The 19,051-nt window shown below is 37.3% G+C and overlaps 5 protein-coding genes across 6 annotated transcripts; 2 read left to right on the forward strand and 3 right to left on the reverse strand.

Annotated features, from left to right (window-relative positions):
* Positions 1-1,331: 1,331 nt before the first annotated feature.
* On the forward strand, positions 1,332-2,288 carry AT3G11110 (RING/U-box superfamily protein). The gene has a single exon (NM_111948.2). It carries the CDS (start codon positions 1,638-1,640, stop codon positions 2,112-2,114), a length of 477 nt encoding a protein of 158 aa, NP_187722.1. The 5' UTR covers positions 1,332-1,637; the 3' UTR covers positions 2,115-2,288.
* Positions 2,289-2,678: 390 nt separating this feature from the next.
* Positions 2,679-3,144, forward strand: AT3G11120 (Ribosomal protein L41 family). The gene is made up of 2 exons (NM_111949.3): positions 2,679-2,798; positions 2,898-3,144. Exons 1-2 carry the CDS (start codon positions 2,787-2,789, stop codon positions 2,961-2,963), a joined length of 78 nt encoding a protein of 25 aa, NP_187723.1. The 5' UTR covers positions 2,679-2,786; the 3' UTR covers positions 2,964-3,144.
* Positions 3,145-3,807: 663 nt separating this feature from the next.
* AT3G11130 (Clathrin, heavy chain) lies at positions 3,808-13,724 on the reverse strand. Its single transcript, NM_111950.3, has 30 exons — positions 13,282-13,724; positions 12,742-12,946; positions 12,114-12,202; positions 11,935-12,013; positions 11,729-11,856; positions 11,531-11,629; positions 11,340-11,448; positions 11,174-11,253; positions 10,861-11,088; positions 10,709-10,774; positions 9,992-10,108; positions 9,687-9,884; positions 9,486-9,602; positions 9,327-9,386; positions 9,038-9,124; positions 8,855-8,938; positions 8,634-8,768; positions 8,482-8,544; positions 8,297-8,401; positions 8,112-8,224; positions 7,763-8,015; positions 7,549-7,685; positions 7,186-7,464; positions 6,096-7,098; positions 5,506-5,991; positions 5,236-5,406; positions 4,966-5,151; positions 4,700-4,822; positions 4,486-4,596; positions 3,808-4,395 (listed from the first exon to the last, which is right to left on the reverse strand). The coding sequence occupies exons 1-30, from the start codon at positions 13,324-13,326 to the stop codon at positions 4,234-4,236; spliced, it is 5,118 nt and encodes a 1,705-aa protein (NP_187724.2). The 5' UTR covers positions 13,327-13,724; the 3' UTR covers positions 3,808-4,233.
* A 738-nt stretch (positions 13,725-14,462) lies between these two features.
* Positions 14,463-16,312, reverse strand: AT3G11150 (2-oxoglutarate (2OG) and Fe(II)-dependent oxygenase superfamily protein). Of its 2 annotated transcripts, none has more exons than NM_001337914.1 (2): positions 15,617-16,312; positions 14,463-14,974 (listed from the first exon to the last, which is right to left on the reverse strand). In NM_001337914.1, exons 1-2 carry the CDS (start codon positions 16,256-16,258, stop codon positions 14,645-14,647), a joined length of 972 nt encoding a protein of 323 aa, NP_001325707.1. In that variant the 5' UTR covers positions 16,259-16,312; the 3' UTR covers positions 14,463-14,644. The 2 variants fall into 2 exon arrangements, with proteins under 2 accessions (NP_001325707.1, NP_187725.2); NM_111951.4 differs by having other exon boundaries at positions 15,473-16,312.
* Positions 16,313-17,693: 1,381 nt separating this feature from the next.
* AT3G11160 (uncharacterized protein) lies at positions 17,694-18,822 on the reverse strand. Its single transcript, NM_111952.3, has 5 exons — positions 18,678-18,822; positions 18,560-18,593; positions 18,399-18,458; positions 18,240-18,292; positions 17,694-18,147 (listed from the first exon to the last, which is right to left on the reverse strand). The coding sequence occupies exons 1-5, from the start codon at positions 18,714-18,716 to the stop codon at positions 17,896-17,898; spliced, it is 438 nt and encodes a 145-aa protein (NP_187726.2). The 5' UTR covers positions 18,717-18,822; the 3' UTR covers positions 17,694-17,895.
* Positions 18,823-19,051: the final 229 nt, after the last annotated feature.

Raw genomic sequence — 19,051 nt, forward strand, 5'->3', positions numbered from 1 at the left:
ATCAAATGGGGTTAAATGGGTTACCCCAATTAAACCTATTTAATAAATGGGTTTACCCACAAACAAATGGGTACCCATTTATGTTTTATTTTATATTAGTTATTTTTATTAAAAAGTAGATAACTTAATTATAACTAAAATAAAGAGCAAAATACTAAATATATTTAAAACAAAACGTAAAATCACGTTTTTCCGCTAAAACCCATAAAATTACGTTTTCCCACCAAAATCACGTTTTTTACCAAAATCGAAAATCACATTTTCCCACCAAAATCGTAAACCGACGTTTTTCCGCCAAAATCGTAAAATCACGTTTTCCCGCCAAAACTGTAAAATGACGTTTTCCCACCAAAATTGAAAATCACGTATTTTCGCCAAACCCGTAAAATCACGTTTACCCGCCAAAATCGTAAAATCACGTTTTCCCGCCAAAATCGTAAAATCACGTTTTCCCGCCAAAACCGTAAAATCACGTTTTCCCGCCAAAATCACAAAAAGTGTTTTCCGCCAAAACCGTAAAATCACGTATTTCCGCCAAAACCGTAAACGACATTTTCCCGTAAAACCGTAAAATCAAGTTTTCCCGCCAAAATCACAAAAAAAAATATTTTTTGCCAAATTTGAAAATATTATTATCATTATATGTTATTGAAATCTATATTTTAGTAAATTATAAATATTTCAGATTTAGCTAATGTTTATGGACTGTTGTTATTTATCTATTAAGTTTATGAATTAATTAATAAAAGGCAATATCTCACTTAATTGGTTTAAATGGGTTCACATGGATTTACTAAATTTAAATGGGTAGGGTTAAATGGGTTTCAAAAATAAATGGATTTATATGAGTTTAAAGTTAAATGGAGTGGGTTTAAATGGGATGGGTTTAATTGGGGTGGGTTAGCCCATATTAACATCACTACATATAGTTTTCTAAACTAAATATGTCATTATCATCATTTACTGGTTTACATGCATCTTTTATACATTTCAAACTTTCTTATGAAAACGCAGATGTGAAAAGATAAATCATGATTTACAGGTTATCAAAGTGATGTGAGTTGGAACGTAAAACAATTTAGTTTGTCAACTGAATCTTAGACGCAATCGATTATTGTTACTCTTAAATCACTTTACAATAATATCAAATATCACATCCTGCAGCCAAGTAATCGAGCTAATCCATGATCAAGTATAGGTGGTGAAGCAACTAAAAATGTAGCCAATTTCGTTTGTACGCATAATTAAACAATGCTATTTATTTTAGTATGTTGCTACTTGCCAGTTGCTACCATTGGGATCTCGAAAACACACAAACGTACGTGCATGTTGCCTAATATAGTCTTTATTATTGTTCCTAAACTAATTAAGACAAATTAAAACAATATATAAAGTAACAAAAAAAAATCCCACTTTCCTTCAAACTTGAGTCTTGCTTGTACAGACAGTTGTACTACTTGTGGAAGCTGTTTAACTCAAATTAATATTCTCTTTCTGTTATTTTATTTAAGGAAATACAATCACGTGACTGAGATTAGCACTAGTATACTATATATATACATCACGACGCTGTTTTTATACATACTATATATCAACGGCCAGAATTAAGTAAGTAACCATCCATCGCCAACCGGAAAATGACGTCATCTTCACCGTCTCCACAAGCCTCGATGCTTTTGTACTGGCACGAGAATCAATACGACGACCGGAACTTCCAGATTCATGGCCGGACACTCTTCTTCGCCTTAGCTTTATTCTCCGTCGTGCTCTTCTTCGCACTACTCACTCTCTACATCCACCGGAACTGCCTCCCCCGGGATTCTATCAATCTCCACGCGTCCTCTCCCGATCGACTCACGCGTTGCCGTAGCGGAGGGCTTGATCCGGCGGAGATTCGGAGCTTGCCGGTGGTGCTTTGCCGGAGAGAAAGGGCGGAGGAGGAGGAGGAGAAGGAGTGTTGTATATGTCTAGGTGGTTTCGAAGAAGGAGAGAAGATGAAAGTGCTTCCTCCGTGTAGCCATTGTTACCACTGCGAATGTGTGGATCGGTGGCTTAAAACCGAGTCGAGTTGTCCGCTCTGCCGAGTCTCCATCCGTGTCGACTCGTCAAGCTAATGAGACAGCTAGAGTGATAGTGATTAAGATATGAATTTGTTTTTTTTTTTTGTAATTGTGTGGGTAAAGATTTATACATATACTTGTGTATTGCATGGACATGGATGGAGGATGATGTTTACACACACACGAATGGTTATGGTTTTTTCTAAAAGGATTTAATTTTCATATTCTGTCTTTATCATTGATTGTGAAGTTTTTATAATCACTTCATCTGTATTTTAAACATACGATGATAGACATTTTTGTGTAGATGTTTATAAGGGTAAATGGACTTATTAATTCAGGTAAATAACTAAATGATAAAACAATGATATGTTCATATTTGATACAGTTACATGTAAAATTCTGTGCTATATTTCTGTATAAATAACATGCTATTTTTTTCTAAATCCATTATTTCAATAAAATAAAAGTATTCGTTACAATTTAGAAAGGCACAAAACATGTTACAATTTAGAAAGTCATCGGTATGGGCTTTATTGGGCATAAAATTAGTATCGATCGGCCCAATATTTGGAAAAAGAGGAAACGAGTGTCTAGGGTTTTGCTGTCATATAAAGAAGCAAAATGAGTGGAAGCAACAAAATCTTTCTGAATTGGCGGCCGCTCATTTTCCTGAAATTTGCATAGAATCAGAGGAGTGAAGAGTTTATCTTCTGTGAATTCACCATGAGGGCTAAGGTGAGAAATGGGCTTGTATATGTTTTCTATTATGAATTTTCTCTAATACGGAATAATAGTTGGTAATACGGAATGATGGTGTTTTTGGGGTTGTAACAGTGGAAGAAGAAGCGTATGAGGAGATTAAAGAGGAAGAGACGAAAGATGAGACAGCGATCTAAGTAGATTTTCGAACAAACCTGGTTTTGTGTTTTGCTTTCGTTGTTAAATCCAACTCTGTTTTGAGTTTCAGTTTGAATGTTTCGTTGGACCAAATTAATATGGAAGTTATGTTTTCTATTATATATCTTACAAATGTTGATGTTCTACTATTCTCTGAATTATAATTTTGAGATTAGATTTGGGTGATTGCTTCAGATGTTGATGATTGGAGGGAATATATAGCTATGGATGCTTTAGAAGTTGATCATAGGAACAAAGTGAATATGCTTGTAGTTGTCTTATTTGATTCCTGGAATAGAGTCTAGTTGGCCCCTTACGGTACCAATGCAGTCCAGTAGTTAGCTTTGCTTTACGTCCGATAGTGGATCTGGTATGAAGGATCTCTGATTCAATCCCCCAAAACGAATGGGCACTCGCATTCAAACTTTGGAAATTATTGGTCAACCCATGTTCCACTCGAGATCAATTCTCTAGTTCAGTAGGAGAAAGTGATTTTAATTCATTGTTAATCGATAGTCGTTTACAGAGAAAATGAATGAGATTTAAGTAAAAGCAAGCTAGTCTTTAACAAAGGACTAATAACGAAGCCCATAAGGCCCATAATTAAAAGCCGGCTAGGCTCATTTTACACGAATCAGAGCTACTAATCCCAAAGTATCTTTATACATTACATGTCGCATACCACTAAGAACGAAATATTTTGGGAAACTAGACTGTAAATTATTATTATTTGGCAAGAGAACTATGTTTTCAAAGTGTGGTCAATACTTAGATTATTTGATATAGGAATTAGGATAGAAACATTTTGGTTACGAGATAGCGTTTTCGAATATTATCAAGTGGTGATGATTCATCAGACACTGTATTTTGAAATTTATCGAAGCAAGAACAAGAGGAAGTTTGTCGTACGAAAAAACATAACTCAAAAAGGTTTAAATGAAGTGAAGATAAGCTGAAAGAAAGAAGGAAAGAACAACTCATATGAAAAAAGGTCAAAGAGTAAAATGATAAAGACTATAAAGGAGTCTCCTCTCCTCCAAAGGAAAATATTTAAATGACCTCAATCAAAAATGACTCACCTAAACCCCCTCAAAGAATATTACAGACGAAAGCTGGTTTATTATCCACACAAACCTATAAAACAAAACAAAACAAGGAAACATTCCGACAGAATTCCGCGGTCACAGTCTTCTAGTAAGCGAATACCACCATGGCAGATTGCGCTACTATGAGATTTCAATTACTTATATGGATACTTGTTTTCCCAAAGGTCTTAGTAGCCGCCCATCGGTGGCATTCCATATGGAGGCATTGGAGGCATTCCTGACATTCCTGGCATTCCACCCATTTGTGGTGGTGGACCATACCCGCCACCTCCCATTCCTGGCATCGGTGGTGCGGGTAGAGCCAGTGGTAATAATTGGGCGTACATGTTCTATTTGAGAAAGAGAAAAAAACGAGCATAAGGTTGTATATTGATTTGTTTTTTAAAAACATTTTACCGTATGATGTCTGAGTGTAGTACCTGTTGTGACATGACATCCTTCTCTTCCTGTTCTTTGGCCTTCACCTCTTTTTGTGCCTCCAGCTTGTCCTTGATTAGCTCATCCACTTTGCCGGAGTATTCTCGGATAAACTGTGAAGAAAAAATGACGGGATCAAAGAGAGTTGATCATAGCGTCAGTATGGTTCCTATCTCATCAGGTAGAGGGTATTTTAGGGATTGGAGGATAAATTACCTGGAGGAGATACGGGAAGGCAAAGTCGATCATATTGTTGATCCAAGCAAGTTCTAGAGCAACGTCTGGTCGGATTAAGTCATAACAGACAAAGAGACATGTAGCAAAGCATTCCTTTTTCCCCTGTAAAACCAGCACAACATACAACAACGGGGATGTAAATTTCATCTTCAGTACCAATAGTCTTTCTGTTTTACCATATACGGTAAAAAGTTGAAAATAGACTAATGGCTTTCGATGTAATCCTGCCTGAAACCTATCCATACCTGTTCAATGAAGTAGACGAGAAGTTGTTCTGCAAGATCATGGTCGCCGGATTGCGAAGCAGTTTCCATACAGTCCTTGTACATGTTATCTTTCTTTGACAAAGCAATCGATTGCTTCCATCTACCAGCTTTCTTATAGATATAAGCAGCCACACGTCTCATTTCAACAAGCTCGTGTTTCTCAATCTATTTCGCACCATCCCATAACGATAAATTAGTATTTAAGGGGAAATATAAATGTGTACTCGATAGATAGATTTAAACTCTTACCTTCTGAGCGAGACCTATCTGGTCAAAACTGTCATGCAAATCAATAGACTCGCGCAACCTGTCATAGTCTTCTTCTTCTGCATATATCTCATTCAGAGCTTCATTTACAGCAGATACATTATTGCTCTGAACTGCAACCATATATGGCTTAATAAGGCGCAAGTGACCAGCCTGAGATCAGAAACAAGAAATAATCATCAGATATAGATTGTTAAGCCACTGGTGATAAGTTTTTAACAGAAAATATTAAATCAATGGTCAGCCTCTAACCTTGCGCATAATATCAACGACACGCGTGTGATCTAACCGCAGAGCAAGCACATTGAGAAGATCGTTGATTATATCAGGGTGCTCTTGCAAGTAGAAGTGAACGGCCTTATAGTAAAGCTCAACATTCGCAACCTTGGCAACAATGTCTTTGAATTGCATGTGCTCCCATGCTTCAGGAGAATGATTCATAACAGTGGTTGCAGCATTATCAAACTCATCATATTGAATGTAAAGATAGGTAAGTTCCTGCCAATGCTGTTGTTCATCACAGGCCCGGATAAGCTTGGGAATATTGAGTCGAGTAGAGAACAACTTGATGTGTTCCATAAGCTTCTCATAACGATATCTGGCGTACAGTACTCCTAACTCGGTGAAGATACCCATGTGAGCACGTTCCAGACCAAGTCCACTCTCCATAAGGGAGATCAATTCATTGAAGCATCCTCTGTTCTGGTAGTACTCGCTTACTTCTTCCAGGTCATCCACCTATTAAAGCACAAAAATATTACAAAAAGGCATACAAAATTGAAATTGAAACCCAATTATAACTAAAAAACTTTCTCGGGAACTAGGATCTGTTATTTATCCACCTGTATGATAATGTTAAGTCCACAGATTTGAGCCAGTCGGAATTCCTCAGCATCAACACAAGCAAAGCAGACTTCCTTCCATGTCTTTGCACTGTTTGCTTTCCTTGCAGCATCAACAGCACCTTGGAACTGTTGCAACTTCACAAGGGTGACGGCTAACTTGGCCCAATTCGATATGAATGCATATATTATCTTTGCAGCCTCATACAGAGCTTCATCGTACAAACGGTCACCAACATGTTGAAGGTTGGCAACGTTGGGCATCAGAATAAATTCTTCAATCTCACCCAACCTTTCAATCTTTGCATAAGCATAGATGAGCTCACTATCCACCTTGGGTTCCTTCACCTTCTGTCTAACCATCAGAAGGTATCTGACCAAGTCATCATAGACATTAGTATCTTCAGAGGCTCGGATGACCTCCAAGAACTGAGTGGTGTCATCAGCTCGGATAAAGGACTCAATAGCATCACTGACTAGTCCTTCCCTGAGCTGTGCCTTAGCGACTTGACTCCAAACAGCATCTTCTTCGACCCGGAAAGCAAACTCAACAGCACGTTCAATGCTTCTGACGTTATCCAACAATACGTTGACAGCCTGAACATTTAAGTTAAACTTCTTGAAAATCGCAAATGCTTCCTCATACAATTGAGCATCCACTGCCACTTCTCCAACAGCTGGACCATCGAAATTATCCAGCCTGTTAATGTAATCCATAACTCTGGACGGATCTGCCTTAATAGCTGTCAGTATAAGTAGATTTTGCAGATTGAAATTTCCACTGAAGGCAGAATTTTGAAGCACAATTTTTTCCAGAAGCTCAATTAGCTCATGTGGCAAATCAGCAGTCATGAATGCTTTAACAGCTGCAGAAACTTGCTCTGGGCTCTTGCTTTCTGGTAAAGCAGTAGACACAACTTGGTCTATAAGTTGCCTCCTATATTCATTTTCTTCCGTAAGAACCTTCTCCCAGAGGTCACCATCCATCCTCTCCACTACGTACCTGCAGTTGGAAAATCGTGTGTAAGTAGTCTACAAAGTAACTAGTGTGGAATATAAGTAAGAAGTCTAGTAAGCAATAATCAAATACCTGGCTTGTAACTTGAACAAAGAGTTCTTGTTGGTGACATTGATGAGTTCCTCGTCACATTGTCCTCTTCTGTATGCCACAACAGCCAGAGTGGGATCACGTTTCTCGCAGTACTTACCCACAACCTTAGAGTCGTAGTAAGGATTGGTGGTCAGGAAATGCTCGGGGTTGTTGTTACTGTCTATGATAATTTTACCCAAGGCATTATGGACATGCACATCTTGGCTTCCCTCACTAACTAGATGCTCCAAGAACTGAGTGAGGAGACGGAGTCGATTTCTGAGAAGACATATACATATTAGAGCCTAAAGAACAAAATAGCATACATATGAACGAAATTCAAGATGCTAAAAGGGTTCGCACCTCTTTTCACATTCTGCAACAAGGGGTTCAACAGGAAGTAATGAACGAACAGAAAGAATGAGGCCTTTTATAAAATCTTCAGGGCATTCGTCATCAAGCAACTGCCCCACAACTAAGGGAGCATTCCCAGGATTCACCTACAAAAGGGATCGCATATATAATTCTTTCATGAAAATCCTACCATATTTAACAAAAGTCTAAAGAAACTACATACCTTCTGAACGTAACCTTCAATGTAACGCAGCATGTTGTTTGTGTAGAGGTAATGAGTAAGATCAGGTACAAAGCCAAAACGATCACAGACATTAATCAAAGGTCGGGCATCAGGAAGCTTAGCTTCCATTAAAAAGTTCTTCGTCTTTTCCGCATCATAAAAGTTAGACTCTCTAGTCACACGCTCAACCTCCTTTATTTGACCAGTCTTGGCAGCTGCTTCGATGTACTTGAAGTGAATCTCAGGATCCTCACTATCACACAGAGGGAAGACATTGTAAGTCATAAAAATACAAATTGCTGCATGGTGCTTGTTTACAGGAATGACAGCAGGATCTTGATAAAATTACCTCATACTCAAGTATGAACCTAGGAAAAAGTACAGCCCTTCGTACGACTTGAATTGCTCAAAGAGTTTAATGCATGCATCAACACCAAGTTGCTCACAGTACTCCTTGCAAGCCTGCAAAGACATGGACACGTCAGTGTCACATTAAACAATAAAATTCACATCTTACAACAATACAGCACATACCTGAACGATTATCTGAAGGTTGCCTCTCAGGTTGACCAACAGGAGATCTTTCATGCACTCCATTGCCCACTCGCTAGAAAGAGTACCAAAAAACTCGACAAGAGCCTGCAAATTTGAGTAGAGGGATATTCAGCAACTTGAACATCGAGTTGTTTAGCAACCAACAATTAGTTCAGAGGTAATACCTGTGGCTCAATAGCATGTGTGTTCACAATTACACGTTTGATATCAGGTAACTCTGAGTAATGCTGCACAAAGCAAAAGGAAACGAAGTTAGAGGGGAAAAAAAAATACATCTATTAGGCCAAGAATATTAAAGAAGACATTGAGCAAAAACCTTTAAAGATTGGATGTAAAGTCCAGCCTTTTCACAAAGCTGAGCAACACGAGGCCGGTCATAATGGCTGAACATCCCATTTGCTAAGATTGCATCAGCCACATTAGGAAAGGTTACCAAATTGATCTCCAAAACCTGTGTTGAGAGTGCACTAAAAGGTCTAAGAAAGGAAGGTGAGTAGGGAAAGCACAGAGAAGTAAAAGGTGGCAACTCTTTTCAACCTTAGTTTGCAGAAAAGCATGCTCGGGTAAATTTGGCTTCAGAACATCCAGAAGGAAAGCAGTCGCTTCACGGATCAGATTTCTCTGAATATGCAAAAGTAAGTACATTAGCACATGATAGCTCTCTTGTGAAACAAGTAATGAGATACAATTTTATGTACACAGTATATTCTACGTGTTCACCTGAAGGAAAAGATCAGTGATAGTGTTGTAGTCAACTGGACAACCTCCTTCCATTTGGGACATCATTAAAGCAAAATTTACTGCTCCCTGCAATTAGCAGGAAAAAAAAGAAGATAATTAGCAGAAAAAAAAGACTATTGATCTTTTACAGGGCAAAAGCTTAGTTGCTTGATAAACAACAGCAGGCCAAAATTTATGACTCTTCTTGTGATTACGGAACAAGAATCTAGTAAACCAGTCCTTCCACAGTTTAATATGTTGCAAAGTATCAAAAGTGCAGCAAACTAACCTGAGGATCCGTACGGAGTATCGTTTGCAGAAGAAACATGTAATCAGGTGTGTACCCAACCTAGAGTCACAACATAAAACAATGGTACCTCTTGAGCACAATGACCTTTAGGGTAAACATAACAACGGAGGGGGCAAACTTTAAAACTTAATTGTTTACCTGCTTTGAATAAATCAATATTTTGTCAAACTCCCTTCGCTCTGCAAAAGCTGCAACGACTTTTGGAGTAGCTCTAGCTTTGATGTATATTTTTAGAGCAAGGTCATTATCCACAGTCTGAATCAGAAAATATTACCGTTACAGCATACTAAAGAAGCCCATAGGAGACACTTTAAATGAAAATGGTCATTTTAAGATTACTTTGACAAGGTCTCCGAGTTCTTCACTGCATTCTAACTTATCCTCTGCCAACCAGTTTTCCAAGAGGTTCTTTTTGTTTTGATTCACAACAAGCCGAGATAGTTCCAAAGACTCATATGAATTGAGCTTCCCTCTAGTCAAAAGGGTCCCAAAATACTGTAACAATGGAGGAGTTTGCCCTGCTTGTACAGGAACACTCTGCAAAATTGTAAAGTGTGATGTTGTAGTTTCAGACTGGTGTTACAAACATACATTATAGACAACATGTTCACAGAGGATTCTTTGCTTGAATATGGAACATATACCTGGAATTTGGCCACCGTATCAGGTGTCCGTAGAATGCCCTGAGGAGATTCAGCAGCAAGCTCAGCAGCCTCCTTGTACTTTGTTTGAGCAAATAACTCTTGGAACCGCTGGACAACCTGTAACATCAAAATTGAATATGAGGAACTTTGCATTAAGAAATGTAATTCGAGCAATGGGTTTAGAGGTCTAAGGAGTTTATGATATTTACTAAGTGTTTTTAGGTTAGTAGGGTTTAACTGTGTTTACTTTCAAGTAACCATGGTTTAAATAGGTTATGGATCTTTAGTCTCTATCGGTATAAGATGTCTTGGGAGTTTGGAAGAGGTTTATCATCAAATTCACTTAGTTTTTTGTAGAATTTTAACATTAACATGTACACCCTCCGTTTCAAAGTGTCATCTTACGATTCAATGTAAATTTTGTAATACATTTATCTATTTACCCCTATTTAAATATTAATTAACAATGTGAAATAGAATTTAAATCCAAGAGACAATTGTCTTCTAGGATATCATGTAACATTTAATTATTCTTTCATTTGCTTGAAAATGTCAAAAATGCACTTGTATATTGAAACGGAGGAAGCGTCAAATCTCGATTTCTAATTTTCTACATTATTGTTTCTATCAGAATGACCTTTTTCGTCAAATTGGCACAATAATGACTTCACCAAGAAAATAGATCCACACATCTGATCCAAGATAATTATCACATACCAGATTTTCTGCACCAGGGAGGTTTCCTCTTTTAGCAAGATTGACAGCAAGTTCCAAATTGTTCAACTGTAATATAAAGGCATAGATTTCTTAGCATGTCATGATGAATAGATAGATTATATAGAGAAGAACAAAGTAAAAGTTGAACATACTTGACCACTAATAAAAGGTATTATGGTGGCCTCATTTACTGTTGCCAAAAGAACTTGTCCTCGCCTATTAATGGCATAGAAACCCCCAACTGAGGAAGCTTCAGACGTTAAGAAAATTGGGTCCGGACTTATCCGATTTCTGTAGATAGCAGAAGCTGTCTCTAGATCATATACAAACAGCAGGCCAAGCTTGGTGATGACATAAATCAAGTTAAACTTGTGAGAGACCTGTTGGGAGAAAGAGAAGTCGGTGTCATGAATTTTTCACAAGAAACTTACTGAAGTTAATTGAACAGCTAATGCAACTACAAACCTGCATGGCCACAGGAAAATCATCAGCAAAATCTGGGGGGAAAAAGAGATCTGCCTGCTTTTTTGTAAATGATGGTTTCCCTGAAAAAAAGCCGCCCACCTTTAAACATCAGACTAATACCAACTAACAATAACCATGAAAATATAGAGCAGTAGTTTAAGCTAACCTGGTTGGGCACCAAGTTCAATAACATGCAGCTTTGATGTTATCTGCCCAGCATTAAAGCTCTTGCTTGCAAATGATATAAGAATCGAAGGATTCTCATTCCCAGGGACCTATCAATAATAATGTCGCTTGTCATACTACAGTTCAAGATCCGACCATGGAATGAAGTAGCAAAGGTATCACATAGTTTACCTTAAACTGAGCAAAAGATGCAGCATGTGCTTCAAGGGCCTGGCTCCGCTGTTGATCCACAGAGAAAAGCTGCATATTTCCTTTCACCAATTGTGGTCTCTACAGAGGATAATAATGACAAGATTCCGTCAAAAATATACAACATGACTGCCGTTATGATGTCTTAATTCAACCTAATACGTGGTGCAGGAACCCTACCTCAGGAGAGCCAGGGGCAATTCCAATCAAGACCAACCACTTCTCATTAGGAGAGCACTTATAGTTTATAATTTGATTGTTTGCCAAATTAGCCGTTCTATCAAACATCTTAACTGGCTCAGAATCACCTGGAAATATCGAAGCAAAAATGAGAAACAACATATACATGATATGAAGAAGCTGACAGTAAGTTAAAGATATAAAACCTTCAATTGACCAATGATACACAGAAGTTTGTGTGACCAGTCCCAGCATCTTAGGTGTGATCCACTTCCAAAAAGCAACCTATAATATCCAAAAAATTCAGACCAGTAAAATCAGAGTCTGTCTGAAGAGTACAACATGAAAGATAATCGGGTTACAATTTGTTTGCTTCAAAATTCACCTGCTCAGGCATCTGATGTGACTTCAACTTTGCCTTTGCTTCAATGTTAAATATCTGTAGATGATCCTGAGTAGTTCCTGGAACTTGAGCTATATACGATACGAATTTAAGAAAAAGTTAACAACAAATTAAGGAAGAAATAAGTAATAGCTTATACAAGGAAACATCCAGTACAAACCAAAATTTCTAGTTTAACTACACTAAGCTTGAGACACAACACTGCCACGAGAAATATAACACGTGTTGGAAAACAGAGAGCGCTATACTGATGTTTTCTACAGCATTAAACATGCTATCACCCCAAATCCAGAAAAAGAGTATAGGACTACAACATAAACTCGAAGAGTGTAGTTACACTTCCATACTACTTTAATAAAAATAGGTTTTCTATCAAGTGACGCATCACAACATGGACAGAGTCATTTAAACTTCAAATAAATCAAAACATCCTATCCGTAATAAATAGCATATGTACAGTTAACAAAATGAAGGAGAAGCTATCAATGGTAGTTCTGGAGAAAACTTTAATAGGAACCACTTATGGGTCTTATAACTGATCATACACTTCAAAAGGAGAATCTTATGGGTGTTATAAGTGATAATGCGATCGAAGGAAACAGTGTAATACCTTTTAAGGCAAGGATCCTCGAGTTTGGGTTCATAAGAGCAGAATCAGCAGTTATAGGCCTCCTTAAAGGCTGCATCGGCATATTCATATCGATAATTACAACACTGTTCTGCGGTGCCGTCTCTCGTACACATATGTACTTATCAGACTCCATAGTAACATTTGTAAAGGTGATGAACTGTTGACCGATCCCAACGCTCGGAAGCTGGAAAATTTCCAAAACAAAAGTAATCAATTGGCATAGTTCATTAACTTAGTTACAAGATCCGAGTAGATAAGCACATTGCGCAACACAATAACTTAAAACTAAGGACTATATACATTCAGATAACACAGATCTGAGCGTCCGCAGAGAAAATCTGATCAGAGAACTTGATCTCAACGATCGGGTAGAATTGAGAACAGAATGAAACTTGAATCAATCATATAACAGTGTGAGCAGAACCAAATCGATAGAAATCAGAGACTACAACTATAGAAACATGTTAATCGTCCAAAATTTTAGCTCGATTCCCGGAGATTTAAAAACAGAGAACTCACCGTTAGGACCTCCTTCATAATGATGGGCGCGTTAGCAGCCGCCATGTTTGACCTCAGATCGCGGCGAGAGAATCCGGGGCCAGAATCAGATCCACGGAAAGGACGGGACCGTCAACGGCCGAGCGATGCGAGAGAAACTAAGGAAGATTTGAAATCGCAGCCAGATCTGAGGCAAGTGAAGGAGAAAGGTGATGATGGTGGAGAGAGATTCGTTTTTTTCTTTTTGGAAAGTGAGAAATGACGAAATAGCGATCCAATCGGAGTCACTCGTCGAATATAAGGAGAGAAACCAAAGGAGAGACGACGTGCTACAAGTGCCTGAGCTGTACGATGTGCTTTTGCCAAAGTTACGGGTTCGGATAGTATTCGGGTCGAGTTTCAAACCGCGTAAATCGACGGGTCGGGTTTTGTCACGACACACACTACTTTTTGGGAATTTTATGCGTATGTTTTGAGCAATGGTCAATGACTCAATCATGGTTAAAAATTAAGATGAACACAAACGAGAACGAAGTTTGAAATAAATTTTCTAAATATGGAGATGAAACAAAAAAAAAAAAACTTTTTACCAAAAAAAAAAAAAGATATACGAAATTTTCTATTATATCTTATCAAAATTAGGGTATGAAGACCAAAATATTTAAATTTATGTCGATTTAAGTGTTGCATGAAAAAATCGTATAAGAAATTTACGTCGATTTAATTAGTGTTTAGTGAAGATTGTATTACTTATAATTTTAACTCGAATTAAATGATATAATCAATTTTGATGTATATAATTCATTCTCACAAGAAAATTAAAGAGCAACACCAATATGGATCACTAAATAAGTAAACATGTATACGTAGATTTGAAGTCATTCATTGATATTCTGCCTCAATGAGAGATTAAAAGCCAACACTGTATTTCCTCATTTTCAAAAACAGGATGCTATAAGCGTTTGTGTCACCTTCTAATTATAACAAATAATCAACATTGGAAAACAAAAGTTATGAAGTAGAATTTGGTTATGATCTCAAAAGACTCAGTTTTAAAGTACATCATCAAAGTCATAGATTCTTCTATATAAAATCTAGGAGTTGAGTTTAGTGTGATAGAGTCATTGGTGTAACCTAAAAGTTTGATTTTGAAATAGTGACAGTTTTGATATGAGTATATATGAAAAAATTAGTTGAATGATGGAGTGACTATCAAAATAGAACATTCTCTGAACTGAATCGAACAAAAACAAAAATATCTCAATGCTAAAATGCTAACAATCCGCTGAAAATCAAAAGATTTTATGGGGGAAAAAAAGTAACAACAAGAACTATAGTACCAATTCAACCCAAGAAAGAAACAAACAAATCAAACATCGGTTCGTCAATCTTTTAAAGATTTGATTCTGTATCTGTCAAGTGGATCCCTGAAGAAGAGACGTTCTTGGTACACTCTCCATGCGTACTCCTTGAAACTAAAAGGCCTAAATGCCCTTCTCTCATCACTTCTTGCTCCTCCATCTTCTTCCTCCTCCTCTGCATACTCTTCTTCTTTGTCGCCGTCACTGATCATATCCTTCAATGATGAAACCATACTGTCCATGGGAAGTGTAAGCATCAATGTCATTGTTACACACTTTACTGGACCATCTTTTTGTCCTGAACACAACACTGGTCGATATTTCACTCTTTTGACCTCTCCATTTCTCCAAACCTGCCAATTTTAAGTTGTTTGTTAGCTGTTCAAAAGTTGAAAACTATATTGTAGAAAGCTGTTAGGTTTTGACCTAAAAAAAAAAGAATTGTTGAATTCTATAGGACACTAAGTACAATTGCGATGTGATGTGTATAAGTATTTAAATATCGGAAATTTCCAAATTCTTATTTCTTTCCCAATGCCATAAATCTGTTTCAAACGAAAAGTGAAAACACATTCCCCGGTTATGCTCCACAATTGTTGTTGTTGTCAACAATAAATATCGGAAATATCCAAATTCTTGTTCTCTTTTTGAACGATGCGTTGGAAAACATTTATTTTGGATAATGTTTAAAATACATTAAAACAGCCAGTTAACGGTATAGTGGAATAAAGTTCCATTACAAAGGATGATAATTTGATAATTATTTAAGGAAGACAACTAACCAATTAATTATAGATAAATAAAAGAGATATATGTGTTCTGTCAATTGTCAAAAGCAAAAGAGAACTAACCTGAGCAATGTCACCCAACGTCACAAGAACCGAGTCAACTCGGGGTAAAACGGACACCCAACCAGACTCGGTTAGCAAACAATACTTCTGTTCCCTTATCTGATACTGTAAACAAACAACAAAAGGATAAAATCCGTTGGTTACCTCCGGTTCATCATCAGGAACACCTTGGTTAACCCACATCAGAGTATTAAACCGGGTTGAATCATATCCAAACCCAAGTGCATTCGCCAGCATCTCTACCGTCTTCAGTCCAACTTTCTCTAGAGTCCGAGTGAACTCACGGAGCGAACTCAGATTTAACTCGCTCGAGTCGGTTGAACAGTCGGCGTCAAGGCAAAACGATGGCGTTTCAGCATCGGCTTCGTAGCCTAGCGGCCATTTCTTCGGAAACGATGATTCCTTCTTCTCTTCACTGAGCTCTAAGAGCGAGAGTGAGTCAGACTCGGCTGCTTCAGCGATCCCAGGAGGGAAAAGAATATCGGAGTCATCGTTAATGAGTTGGAAATAGCCGAAATCAGTCACGGCGGAGATAAGATCGTCCCATTCAAGTCTATCTCCGGCGGAGAGAGATACCATCGGAAGAGAAGGGATGGAGCGACGGTTGGGGAGTGAAAGCAAAGGAGGGAGACGGTGGAAAAGACTGGAGAGAGCGTCAACTGCTGTCTCCGATTTGCTGGTGGTGTTGAGATGTGAGCATGACGGGGTCGGAGGAGGCGCCGCCGTGGCTCCACCGTGCTTGATCAAAGGTTGGTGGTGGTTGAGGTGAGCTGAAGAGAAAGCCATTGAAAGATGGATGTGACTTTGGAAGAGGCAGAGCGTATATGTGAAAACATATGTATAACTTGCGTGTACGCATGGAATATATAAGGCTTTACTCACACGTGCGGGATTATGTATAACCTAATTTTCTACCATCTTATTTGTAAAAATTAAAAACAATATCACCATTCACCAAGTACATTTATCATGTTTTTTTTCTTTCAATGACATAAGTTTTGCATATTTATTTTACAATTATTATGTTATTTTTTCCGATAACACGTTTTTACATGCTTGTTTAAACTAGAGGCGGCAAATATTATTTATATGTGGGTTTGCCATTACAGATTTTAGCAATTTTGTTAAGAAAATTGTTATCTAACAACATAGAGGAATGATTAATTACGGAAATTTGTTTTTTGGTTGAACCGATAAATATTCTTATATGTGTTTATTAGTATTTTAGAATCGCAAAATGAAGGAATACACAAATATAACCAACAGACAAGAAAAACATGATAAAATCATCTTTATACAAAATTGATATTTGTTGAATTGTTGATGTGTATAATGAGGAAAATATGATACAAACTAAGTAAAAGATCTTTTGTATAGTAAAAATTTGGGAAAACGATTCTCTTTTTTGAAATTACCACAAATATTATATTTTACTAAACATGTATTTCCATGTATGAGTAACCTCATCTGTACGTGTATCTATTAGAATCATAAAATACTTATCATGAGAATGTATCTGCATAAATAGATGCTGCTAGCTAGGTGTACAGAGAAATACTAAAACAAGACAAATATATAGTTCGAAATTCCTATTTTGGTAGTGGAAAATTAATAGAAATAATATTACATTTATTTGGATGTAAATAAAAATAATAACTTAAGGGATTTATTTCGTTAATAAGAAAAAATACCTATTAAATAACCAATCAAGCTAGTGTATGGAATGCTGTCATGATCAAAGAGTTTGTAATATAGTTGTTATTTGCATGCGCATATATATAACTATATAAAGTTCCTGCACTGTTCCCTTGTAAAGTTTTGGTTAGTTGTCGAAAATATTCTCAACTTTTTCGCGTATATTATTCCTAAATGTCCCTTACTTTGGATATGGTTGTCTATGGACCATGGTATCAATCCAGACTAGTTGCATAATTATCAATCGTTTCTCTCCTTTCCTTCTTAAACGATTTCTTCAAACTTCTGATCACACAAACTCGGTGCTGTATCTAGCAGTGTCAATGGAAAGCCTTTGCTTAACTCAACAAGACTTTCAAGTAAAAAGCACCAAATTAAGCTCTCGATGTCGAGAAAAATACTCGGATCCAGTAATGGAAATCCGTTGGTGGAGTTATGAATTGAAACAGTACTTGTCCGGTGTCGAAGTAAACTGTGTGTGTGATTTACTCGTTGCGCGACATTTAAATGATTAGGTGGTTATTATTAACAATCCATAAACCAGGCATCAGAATCATCGACAGAAACAGATTCTCTTAATTGATGATTATTCTGGTCTCCACGTTGAACATTTACAAAGCTTGAAGATAGTTAGGAATCAGACCAGATGCTTTTCCTTAGATCATCCCAAATACTCCACAATGACCGGATACAAAAAGCTTGAAGATAATTAGGATTTTTCCTTCTCCCTAAGATCGATCAGACCACATGCTTTTCCATAGATCATACCACATCTTTTTCGTTAGATAATCCCACATCTTTTCCTCCCATAGATCAGACGACCTGCTGACTCCCATAGACTCCCATAGATCAGACCTCATACGCAACATCTTTTTCCTTATATCAGACTCAGACCACATCCTTGACGTAATCCTAAACCACTCCTTATCCTTTAGTTCTGGCCACATCTTCTTCCTTAAATCGACGTGGTCTCCCGTCCACTGAAACACACATAGAGAAGAAGATGAAATAATAGCAATGGTCACAACAACGATGTCTTTTTATTAGTATTTTTTTTTCCTTTCTAACTAACCTGTCGCCGATCTGCCTCAAGTTCCGATACGTTTCCCCCAACCACAATATAACCTTCACACACACACAAAAAAAAATAGCAAGCTGACTAATTTCGACTCGACTCGTAGAAAGAATGAAAGAAAATCTAAAGTATAAAATATATCTCATCGATTCATACCTAAGCCCAATCCCAGAGCCATCCCTGGACCTCGAATTAAAAACATCTCTCTCTTCCACTCTACAATCACAAATGATATCAACAAAACGGTCAAAAGATTTTTGTTTTCCTTGCGACAAATACCTCGAAACCAAACCTACGGTTGCAAATTTGAACGTTACCTCTGCTACTGCGGGACGTATAGAAATTGCGGCACTGTAAGGATTTCGTCTTGATCAATAGATCGCACAAAGAAAAGAAAAAACAAAAGGGATAATCATGAAAAAATCTTCGATTTACCTGAGCGATTACGGATCTCAGATTGTTGTTCGGTGGCATGATCGAAAATTAGGGTTCGCCTCTGATTTGTGATTTTCTTCTCCTCTTCAAAAAAATGGGTAACATTGTCGAGAGTAACATTGACGGATATCTCGAGAGTTCCGTGGTTCAATGGGCTTATACTATTGTGCCCTAGCTGAGTTACTCTCATTGTTTATTTCATTCACAATCAGTTTATATTCAATTTAATAATATTAAAAAAAAAAACTTGAATCCCAAAGTCTGTTCCATTGTTACTCAATTAATGTCGACATTCACCTGAAATTTTATATGTACAGTATGTACTTTGTTGACAAATTATCCTTGCACTGAATTACGGAATTGATCATGAATGT

Source organism: Arabidopsis thaliana, chromosome 3 (assembly GCF_000001735.4).
Source record: "Arabidopsis thaliana chromosome 3, partial sequence".
Lineage (NCBI taxonomy): Eukaryota > Viridiplantae > Streptophyta > Magnoliopsida > Brassicales > Brassicaceae > Arabidopsis > Arabidopsis thaliana.